This window comes from Periplaneta americana, chromosome 4 (genome assembly GCF_040183065.1).
Source record: "Periplaneta americana isolate PAMFEO1 chromosome 4, P.americana_PAMFEO1_priV1, whole genome shotgun sequence".
Classification (NCBI taxonomy): domain Eukaryota; kingdom Metazoa; phylum Arthropoda; class Insecta; order Blattodea; family Blattidae; genus Periplaneta; species Periplaneta americana.
Genome location: NC_091120.1, coordinates 140,959,175 through 140,970,490, shown reverse-complemented (window position 1 = coordinate 140,970,490; position 11,316 = coordinate 140,959,175). Strand labels below are relative to the sequence as shown.

General features: G+C 33.9%; 1 protein-coding gene across 1 annotated transcript; it reads left to right on the top strand.

Moving 5' to 3' along the window:
• Positions 1-236: 236 nt before the first annotated feature.
• Positions 237-7,003, top strand: LOC138698874 (uncharacterized). Its single transcript, XM_069825078.1, has 2 exons — positions 237-374; positions 4,596-7,003. The coding sequence occupies exons 1-2, from the start codon at positions 315-317 to the stop codon at positions 5,010-5,012; spliced, it is 477 nt and encodes a 158-aa protein (XP_069681179.1). The 5' UTR covers positions 237-314; the 3' UTR covers positions 5,013-7,003.
• The last annotated feature ends 4,313 nt before the right edge of the window (positions 7,004-11,316 follow it).

Below are 11,316 nucleotides of genomic sequence, written 5' to 3'. Positions count from 1 at the left end.
TTCTTCAAATTCTCTGTTACCTTTTAAATTTTTATTTTATTGTGGCATAAGAAGCTGTCTGTAAATAAGTATAAAGTTTATTTTTCTATCACATATTTATAATCCGAAATAGTTAAAAGTATTTTCACATGTTCCATTAAATCATATTTTATTCAAATTTATTTATCTACTTGATCCTTTCCTTTAAACAAAAGGACATTTCTTTTTACATTTAATTAATGTTACAATGTTGGCAGCCGTGATCTCCTGCGACAGAGGAAATGTTTTACTTTGTAAACGAATTCATTATTCGAAAGAAGTAGGCCTACTAGGCAATGCCGGAGTACAGCAGAGAAATGGGAGCAGTGAAAAGCAATTTACATCAAGAAAATGAGGTGCGTGATAAGAGTATAGATAAAAGGTGTAAGCAGTAGGATTTCATTTTAATTTCCATATTACGAGAAAAGGTTTTGGTTAATGTAGAGTATCCACCGCCCACTGAACGAATAGTGGTTAAACGAGCGTTGAGCGACTTCCGCCGATTTTGGAATAGACATCGATGCACTTAGGTTAGGTTAGTTTAGGCTTTTATTATCCAGTCAAGATGTTTAGGATTAGTGTAAAACTGGCCTATGTCTCCTATAGTGGGTGGGACATAAGTAACATTCACCTTTTCAGGTTTATATATGAATAATTTTTTTTACATTCCCATTTTGTTTATTATAAATGCTTTCGTGAATTATAATTTCTACATTATTGATTATCATACAACATCTACAAAATGTCAATATCAAGCTGCGAGAAAACAGATTAGTGAAAGATAATACTCTCCTGTTAATAACAAGTTTAGGTAGGGTTTGATGAGGACATAGATTAATGCCAAGTTAGGACCCCACTGTTAATCATAAAGTTAGCTAAGTTTTGATGACATAGAATAGTGACCTAGGTTTTGATGACATAGATTAGTGACAAAACATTATGACCTACTGTTAATCACAAAGTTAGGTAGGATTAGATTAGGAAATAGATTAGTGATAAGGTAGGACGCCATTGTTAATCACACAATTAGCTAGGGTTTGATGAGAAGACAGATTAGTGACAAGATAGGATCACACTATTAACCACTAAGTTAGCTATGGTTTGATGAGGACGTGGATTAGTGAGAGCTAGAACCTCGCTGTTAATGACAAAGTTAGGGTTATATGGGGACATAGATTAGTGACAAAATAGGACCAACCGTTATAATCATAAAGTTATCTAAGTTTTCATGACATAGATTAGTGACTTAGTTTTTGAGGATATAGATTAGTGACAAAATATGACCTACTGTGAAACAAAAAATTAGGTAGGGTTAGATGAGGACATAGATTAGTGACAAGGTAAGACCCCACTGTTAATCAGAAAGTTAGCTAGGGCTTTATGAGAACACAGATTAGTGACAAGATCCCACTGTTAACCACTAAGTTAGCTATAGTTTGATGAGAAAACAGATTAGTGAAAGTTAAGATCTCACTATTAATGACAAAGTTAGGATTATATGAGGGCATAGATTAGTGACAAAATAGGACCCACTGTTATCACAAAGTTAGGTAGGGATTGATTAAGGTGTAGATTAGTGACAAGATAGGACCCAATGTTAATAACAAAATTGAGTAGGATTTGATGAGAATATAGGTGAGTGAAAGATAGGACCCTACTGTTAACAAGAAGATTAGGTAGGGTTTTCTGAGGAGATAGTTTGACAAAATACAGTCTTCTACAAATAATCATTTTAATATTCATATTCGTAATTATTTATGGCACCGTGGGTTTACTGTATTTGGCACATATTAGTGGTAGCGTCTGATCACAGCCTTCTTCGGTACTAGTGCTCGCACAGTCAGTAGTGTACAATTAATAGAAAATATGCATTATCTCGAGAACGGTTCATTTGCGGATCAATGTGTACTGGAAGTTTTTTCCTTTGTACTTTCTACCTTTATATAAAATTATTGAACATCACTTTTCATTCACTTTGTATTAATGCCTTTCCAAGAGTAGCAACAATCAAGTGATCAATTGAAATGTTAATAGGGGTTGTGGTACACCGAAATCTTTAAAATACCTATTTCACGTAATGGGCAAAATATTGGATTTTTTCATGAATAATGTAACTGTGTTCCAGATATTTGAAAGAAACATAGTCATTGGTGAATTAATGAATCTAGCATTTTTGTTCTTACATATTTCATGAAATAAGCAACTGTACGACTGGCACAAAGTCTCGTTCTAGCGGATAATATTTGTGCTACAGTTTTACAGCTACTTATGAAAGAATTGCGTTTCTGTGTATCGTTTATAGTAAATCTTTGATCCCGTTATGCACGACACACACAAGAAAAAAAGTAGCCTATCTAAATAACTCAAAAAACCTCAAAATTGCAGCAGACACGATATGATCACGCCTGAATAAACCAAAGAGCTTATTTTTGTTCAAAACTGACAGAAAAAGACATCCCAGAAAATATAGAAACTGAGACATTTTGTGGGGTTATCTTCTGTTGGCAGTGGCCAAGAATGAGATGTTCCTGCAAAAAGGACTGTAAAACCAAGAAATGCTAGTGTTTCAAACATGGTTAACTTCCATTTGCAATTCAGCATGTCATATCACTTTAAAAGTTCAAATAGTATGAAACCATACTTTCGGAACTTCCTTCGAGTTGTAGTGATGGGAATTAATTTTCTTAATTCATGATTTCATAAAAATAACAATAAAACATAGTAGTAATGGTAATAATAAATAATAATAATAATAATAATAATAATAATAATAATAATAATAGTTTAACATACAATATTCATAAGGTATTCTTCAAATTTTGTTTGAAACTTCTATGTTTTTGAAACTCTCGGGAAATTATTAGTTTATAATTTTCTATGTTCAAATCCTATATTGTGACATAAATTACCTCACTCTTAACATTTTTTCATACTGTGTTCTTAATTAAACAATATTATTAGTTAATTTCATATAATAACTTTTATTTTGTAATTATTTACCTCATGTTATCTTATTCTTAGCACTCAATCCAACATTAGGGAGAATCATTCGTTTTTCAGTTTGCCTGTTTCATAAAATAGACAAAAAAAACTTACAAATTGGCAATTTCATAAATTGGGCAATTGTTGTGTTGATTTCTTGAAATGAACATTTCTTTTTGCCTGTTTTACGAAATAGGCACTCTCATACATTCGACGTAACATATGCATGAAGAATTGAAGCGTTGGGCCGAATAACGGTCTATGTTACTTTTCAAAATCGAGTTTTTAATGGAATAATGTCCTGTATAGTCTTACACAGCTGTCACAAAAATTGTTTTTCAGTATCTATCAGAGGCGCTTCTACACGAGTTACAACCATCAATTTCTTGGTTGGAACAACGGTCTATGTCACTAGTCACGTCTAGCGTACGGTATCCAATTGCTTACATCGTATTGGGAGTTATTGCACGGGAATTTGTACTCTTTACGAATACTGGCATCTTGAACTCTGTGTGTCATGTTTCGGTTGATCTATTACGTAAAATGGACGACTGCAAGACAATGACGATTTCTACAGTAGATATTGACGGGTTAAATAAATCTAAAAACAAAAAAGTACTCAAATAAATTAATATTAATAAGTGGAAAGATGTGTCACAAAAGTTGCTGACAGATAGTGGTCTTGAGTATACAACGTTAGTGCGAAAGGTCCCCAAAATAATGTAAGTTCCTGTCTGTTATTTTTGCAGTATATTCTTTATTCATTTGTTACAACTTTCATTAATTTAATGGTGTCCCTACATCTCAATACTGCAGTTATTTTCTAATAATAGTGTAGTTTAACCTTTTTATTGATTTTATATATTTCATAATATTCTGATCGTATAAAACTGTTTATTATCTTTATTCCCAAGTAGCATTTCTGTGGAGTTAAAATGCTACAAACTTCTATTAACTTATGTGTAATATGACTTTCAATAACATACAATCGTATACTTCGCTCAGTGTACAAAACTTATTGATGGAATAACGGTCTATGTTGCCCGTCCGATAGTGAATTTATGAGCGGAATTACGATGTTACATTTTTGTTCCTCCTGCACAGTTAGCAGATTGTACAGACTGATTATTTAGTCCAGACAGTTCAGCGACGCGAAAAGGGGAAGTAATAGGAGTAGTGGGGAGAGCTAAGGAGTAGAGATAAGGGCGAGCGCTCGGTAAAGAAATGAAGTGCAGCATAACTGTACTGGAAACACAACGCTATAACGCTTGCGTGACATCCGATCGCTTCGAATGCAGGCGACAGACTAACCTGAACATCCCTTCGCGTAACTTAATGGACTCGCCTGAAACAAGCACAAATTGTCGGCGACTGTCAGGACTAAAAAAACGTACTGTAACATAGAGCGTTATTCGGGCCAACGCTTCAATAATTGTTTAATTTAATATTCGGTGGAACTCTGTGTGAGTAAGTCCTACTTGACGTCCACCAGACCTTACCACTGCTCGGTGTTACTCTTGCTCCATTTATTAGCTGGGCGTAAAATGATGCAGGTGTACTCGTAGGATTGAGTCATAAACGTCTTTCACTAACAGGTTGATCGGAACGAGAACCAACAACGCGAGATCGGAGATACTTTTGAGCGTCTGTCTTGGTCTCCGCAACTAATTTCCCCAGCAGACGAAGGGGATGCCGCTAGAAGACAGATCCAGCCCCTTCTAACTCAGTTCAAGACTACCTATTCGCAGCTCAACAATGCGGGCAGGAACTTGCAACAGTCATCAGAGGACCTCGAAAAGGCATACAGGATCCTCTCTGTGATGGCAGTGTCCGTGCAAGACATGCCCCATCAGACGAGAGCCGATGTCGCCAACATGCAGGAAGTTATCCAACAGATAGTGAAATGCTCCCTGCCACAAGAGGCGGCTCACCGCCAGTTGCTGGTCGCTATGAACCTTCTCAAGAGCGCAGTCAAGGATGTTATTTGTCAGGTGGAAAATCTCGATGTTTAATGCGTAACAGATTCCCAAATTGCATGAAATTGTTATTAAATTATGCAATCACAATGACTTAGCGATACTCATATGTCAAAATATGACACAGATAAGTTCACAGATGTTATATTATGGATAGAAATATAAATAAAGGCGAAGCCCTTTCAAAATATCTGTACAGTAGAGCATCGATTATCCGAAACAATTGGGGACGGGCGGTGTTCGGATAACTGATTTTTCGGATAACCGATCATAGGAGCAGTATGAAGCAAAGAAACGCTGATATTAAACACAAAATTGTAATACAGTATATATTTTGTATCACACGTCTTACAGATAACAGAGAACTAACTAGCTTAGTTTGACAAGTTCAAAATGGCCATTAAAGTAAGCCTACAGTTTAGGAAAAGAAGTTTTTTTTCCCCCCCAGAGTTGAGACTCTGTCTGCCGCTAAATCTCGCAAACAGCGCTAGCGAAATTTCTACATGACGCGCGCCCAAATTTGAATTTGCCGACTGGAACGCTTTCGGTTAACTTAGCCGATTTTCGGTTAATTGGTATTCGGATAATCGATGCTCTACTGTATTTAAGTACGTTTATTTTTATTAGTTTAGAATCTGCTACAAAGTGCGCCATCAGCTAAAAATTAAATATTTATTTACTATCTGACCTTCCAAGACTTGCCTATAAATACAGAATAACACATAATTTACAATAATGGTTGTACATGAATGGGGACATGAAAAAAATATATAGATACAAATTTAAGATAAAAATAGGCCTACAGATTTTCAATCACAAAATAATTAAACATTTATGTGGAGTGTTTACCATATAGATGATTTTTTAAGATGGCAACTGAGTATTTAATTATGTTTTGGGAAATTTCGTCTTGAATATCTTTGCCTAGTTTATATTTCCTTTTCCACGTGACAAAAAATTTAGGGACTGTTCCTCGGAACCCCAACAGCAGACCTGTCACTGTGATACTCTGGACGTTGTATTTGTTACGGAAGTAAGGTATTGTTGACTCGTATATATATTTTTTTTCTTTATCAACATACAAAGGTTGTGCTTTGGACTGTTCAAAGCGTATGTAGGATCGATGATCTAAAAATTATTTTTTTTTTACATATAATACGATATAAACTTTAAAAGAAACCTTTATGCACATTAAAAATTTAGCTTTTATAATTAGGCTTAAATAATTTAAATAGTTGTTCTTTATGCAATTTTGAATACATTTTCTTATCTACATTGCTGCAAACTTTCAGAAGATTAAGGCCAGCACTATAACGGTACTATTACACAAACAGAACATAATTTCTGAGCAGCATTTAAATGAAGACCTCAATCAATGCAGCATAATGCTAAGCCGCAGATGGATGGAATTTACTCGAGAACATTTTAAACATTTCAAATAATTCTTGAATAAAATTTACCTTTTATCACTGTTTAACTACATGAATAAGACTATTTTCTCCACTCCCTAACTGTACTCTCACTGTCAAGGTAACATTTAAAATATTTTTTTATTATTTAAATAACAATTTAATGCATAGTTACTTTATAAAAGTCAAAACTATTCTTAATATGAATACAGACTTTTCAGATACGTTTGCAACATTAATAATAAAAAAAATTAACGGTGAATGTGTGATGACCAATATGTTACAATGAGTCAAAATGTATTGAGGCTCCAACCAATAGTGTAGGCCTACATTTTGAACGATTATTTAGAAAACATAATTTAATTCTAACAGAAAAAAATAACAGAAGTAACTTATAAATATGATGAAAGCTGTCATTTAAGAAAACCTTATTTTCATAGTGAGTTTCCAATATTGGTTTAATTACTTAATATAAAGCTTACTTATATACAGCAAGTCTAATTTTGACTCTACTAACTGTCAATAACTGAATCAAATGAATTTAGTGTAGTAAATATTTTATTTTAGTTAGGATAACTGGATTATGATTAAAAAAAAATATATGTTTTATGAATTTGTTTTGAGTAAGGTAGGTTATAAATGGACAAAAAATGTCACCTCCAGATACAAACCACATAACTATAAATTTCTGTCTTATTTAATTTTTTTTTCTTTACAATACCTTAATGACCTAATTCTCCAGAATTTTTCCTTTCATTCTCCGTGTATTTGTATGTATTACTTTTTATCAGGTAACTGAACCACAGAATTGTTAATTTATCTAGCCCTCTAATCTGAGTATTTCTATAACGTTTGTTTCTTTATTTACCAGAGTTGCAAGTGAAAAGTGTAACAAGAGTAGTTAACTCACCACTAAACAAACATCTGAAAATTGGGAAATCATGTGTTTCTTATCTCAGATCTTGTAATGGCTAAGTGTTGTCAATACGAAATAAATTTCCCCGAGCGCACAGTAAAAATTTTATGAGGATATAGACCAGTTGCGGTCGCCATTTTTCCCCACTGTATCTCATTAACAGGTAGCGAAACATAGTGCCCGATGGGAGAGAAGAAGGTGATGTCAGGTTAACTGTGTTCTAGAGTTCCTCTACTATGTACAATAGAAGGCGGTGTCGGTCGTGCCCCGTTGAAATATGTGCCTTAGTTATTCCTACGACGACGTCACTCACCGGAGTTGTTCATTGTTTACTTGCTTTGTGTTGCAGTCGACGAGCAACTTACATCATGTGCTATAGACCACAAAATTTCGCATTCAATTTCGAAAAAATTGTGATAAAAATATTATATATCGCTTTTTATCCCTAATTAAATAATTTCGTGTAAATTGGAAAAGGACTTTTACTTGAAAAAATAACACTATATTACATATTAGGCGTCAAAATAATGATGATTACATACATCAATTTATTACATATATTAAAATGAAACACAACTTCATAAAGCTGAGAGAAAAACCGTTATTTGTATAATGTAACATGTGCTGTTTCTATGTTTGGAACGAAAGCATAGCACAATATTATTTTCTTTCATTCTGCGCCTACTGTCACTAACAAAAATTATACTTTAAGAAAAATCTTTCTGCGTCAACAGATGCACAAGGCGCACAGACACATTTCACCATAGCAGATGTAAATTCAAGGTAATTCAACATGAGACTTCGTAATGCCTCAATCACATCAACTTCAATCAACTTTAAGATTGAAAGTTCGGCCTAGGTAGCGTAGTCGGTATAGCGCTGGCCTTCTGTGCTCGAGATTGCGGGTTCGATCCCGGCCCAGGTCGATGGCATTTAAGTGTGCATAAATGCGGCAGGCTCATGTCAGTAGATTTACTGGCATGTAAAAGAACTCCTGCGGGACAAAATTCCGGCACACCGGCAGTTGCGAGTGTTGTTAAATAAACCAAAATTAAATTAACACGGAAAGTGTTGGAAGATTGTTTCAAAAGTAATTCTTTCAAAGTAACAAATGCCACACCGTAATCAGTACTTTTCATATCCTTCAATAACTCATTGTTTTAACCTTTTCTGTGTACATTGGCATTATCAACATTTATCTGTACAATGTTTGCTGGATTGAATAATTCATTTAAATTTACAAATAATGAATATCTATCATGTAACTAGTATTTTTTCAATTTTTTAAATCATTAGTTTACTGACATGCTTAAATAAATGTTATACTTTAGTCTTTAAGTCCAAACTGAAACTGTTAATTAATTTGCTCAAATTTGCAATTTGCATATTACTAGAAATTAATACTTCAGGTCATTATGCGAAAATCTGTGGTCTCTATCTATCCCTCTCCACTACTGACCATGACTACTCACGTGCAAGTAAACAAACTCGTAAGAAAAGGAACAGCAAACCTGTTTCGTCGGTCAACAATTTTCGCTGCCTGCTTAGGCCTACATGTCTGCTTCGAGTTAGGAATATATTTTACTTAAAATGCTTCAAAATTGTAAAAATGTGAAAACCATAAAGCTAAAAAAATATTTAAGTTAAAGATGTCGCAAATAACGTAATAAGTAGAGCCGGGATGTTTAGTCATTTATAACAGTTAAAATAGGCAGTCAAAAATGGCAATAAAACGTAAAAAAGGCACAATAATCTTTAAAAAACGCATTATAAATTTTAAAAAGGCATAATATATTTTAGCAATAAATTTAAATTATATCGACATAACTCTCATATTTACTTTGTAGATGACGTATGTTGACTTCTAAAAATACTTTTTTCGTGACTGTCTTTTCACAAAATCTTATATAACAAAACTGTTCCATCGGTTGAAAACACATGAGCACCAAATTCACTAACGTAAGCATGAAGTTTACTTTTCAATGGTTTATTGAATTTAGGCATTTTAGCTAACCGATCTTATACCTTCTGTCACCCGACAAAAACTGATTGTTCCTCACTCAAATTTCTTTCTCCTACAATAATAAACACGTGTAGCACAAAATTGTAACAGTAATATTTGAAAATATGAATGCAAACAATTGAAAACACTACGTTACAACTTCTATGCGAACGAGCTTAATAATTAAAATTATTAAGCTGATTGCTGGTATCGTGAAGACATGACAATATATTTGTAACTCTGGATTGTCATCATTATTCATATTACACCAATAGTATTAAAGCACGATTATTAACAGATTAAGCACCGAAATAAATTCCTATTATTTACTATTGTTAGTAAAGTTAGTCATTGTTTCAAATATTTAAATTTCATACACATTAGGCCTACATTATAATTAATTAGAAAATTGCAAATAAACAAGAATAATTGCTTTAAAATGACAAAAAAAAAAGGCATTCATATTTATTTCCACCCAGTAAAAAAAGGCATTTTGCCAAACATCCGGGCTCTAGTAATAAGAGATTTTAACCAATATAATAATTATTAATTATGTCAATAACATACAAATCTTTTTTGAGTGTGTAGGCTATGGTTGAATGACTGCAAAAATTTAAAGGAAATATATTTTCATTTAAGAATTATTAGGTTTATATTACTGATAGTTCTATTATTTAGACAATATTTTTCATTAACTCTTACTGGTACAAACCGGATAAACGCATGAACATCGGGTATTGATTAATGCATGCAAATCTGAATAAAATGTATTGAACATGTGTACATGAAATAAAATTTATACGAGTTTAACTAAAACATAGTTCTCCTTCTGCAATAATTATACTCCAGACTTGGACAGCTCATTGAAAGCTGACTTGCTTTCTGTCGCTTTGCGTATCACCATCAACAAACTTAGTTCCGTGTGCTGTTTAAAAACAAAAACACCCAGCGGCGGGTCTTCTCATAATGAGAGCTGGGAGTAGAGCAGCCATAGTTTATGCCAGTTTTAAGATTTAAAAAGTGATAGTAGAACATTCTAGATATTTTCTGAGGTCAAGCTCATTAAATAGTGTGTAATGAACAGTAGATAGTGAAAAAATTTGCCCTGATTTAATACCTTATTTTAAGTGTGTTAGATTGTCGCGTTGTACAGTTACAAATGTATTAAAGTTTTGACGAAAAATGTTACAAAAGAATTCAAAGTTTATTCAAAATTTTAGTTTACATATTATGATACAAACTAAGTTACCCGAATGAGCAAACATTCGTGCTCGGACTTACGTACATAAATAATAGACAAAATAGACAAAAATAATTAGTTAATAACAAATATAAGAAATAACTACTATTACTACTACTACTATTACTACTGCTGTTGCTACTGCTGCTTCTACTACTGCTATTGTTGCTGCTATTACTACTACTACCACCTTACCAGTATCACTACCACCACTGCTGCTGCTGCTACTACTACCCGTACTATTACAACTACCACCACCATTACCCTTAGCACTAGTGGTGCTGCTGCTATTACTGCTGCTGCTCCTGGTGCTGCTGCTACTACTATTACTACTACTACTACTGCTGCTGCTCCTGCTAATGATACTAGTACTACTGCTGTTACTGCTACTACTGCTACTGCTACCGCTGCCCCTACTACTACTACTAGTCCTACTATTACTACTACTACTACTGCTGCACCTGCTGCTACTACTACTTCTACTACTACTACTACTACTACTACTACTATTACTGCTGCTGCTCCTGCTAATGATACTAGTATTACTGCTGTTACTGCTACTACTACCGCTGCCCCTACTACTACTACTACTACTACTACTACTACTACTACTGCTGCTGCTGCTCCTGCTAATGATACTAGTACTACTGCTGTTACTGCTACTACTGCTACTGCTACCGCTGCCCCTACTACTACTACTACTAGGCCTACTATTACTACTACTAGGCCTACTACTATTACTGCTGCACCTGCTGCTACTACTACTTCTACTA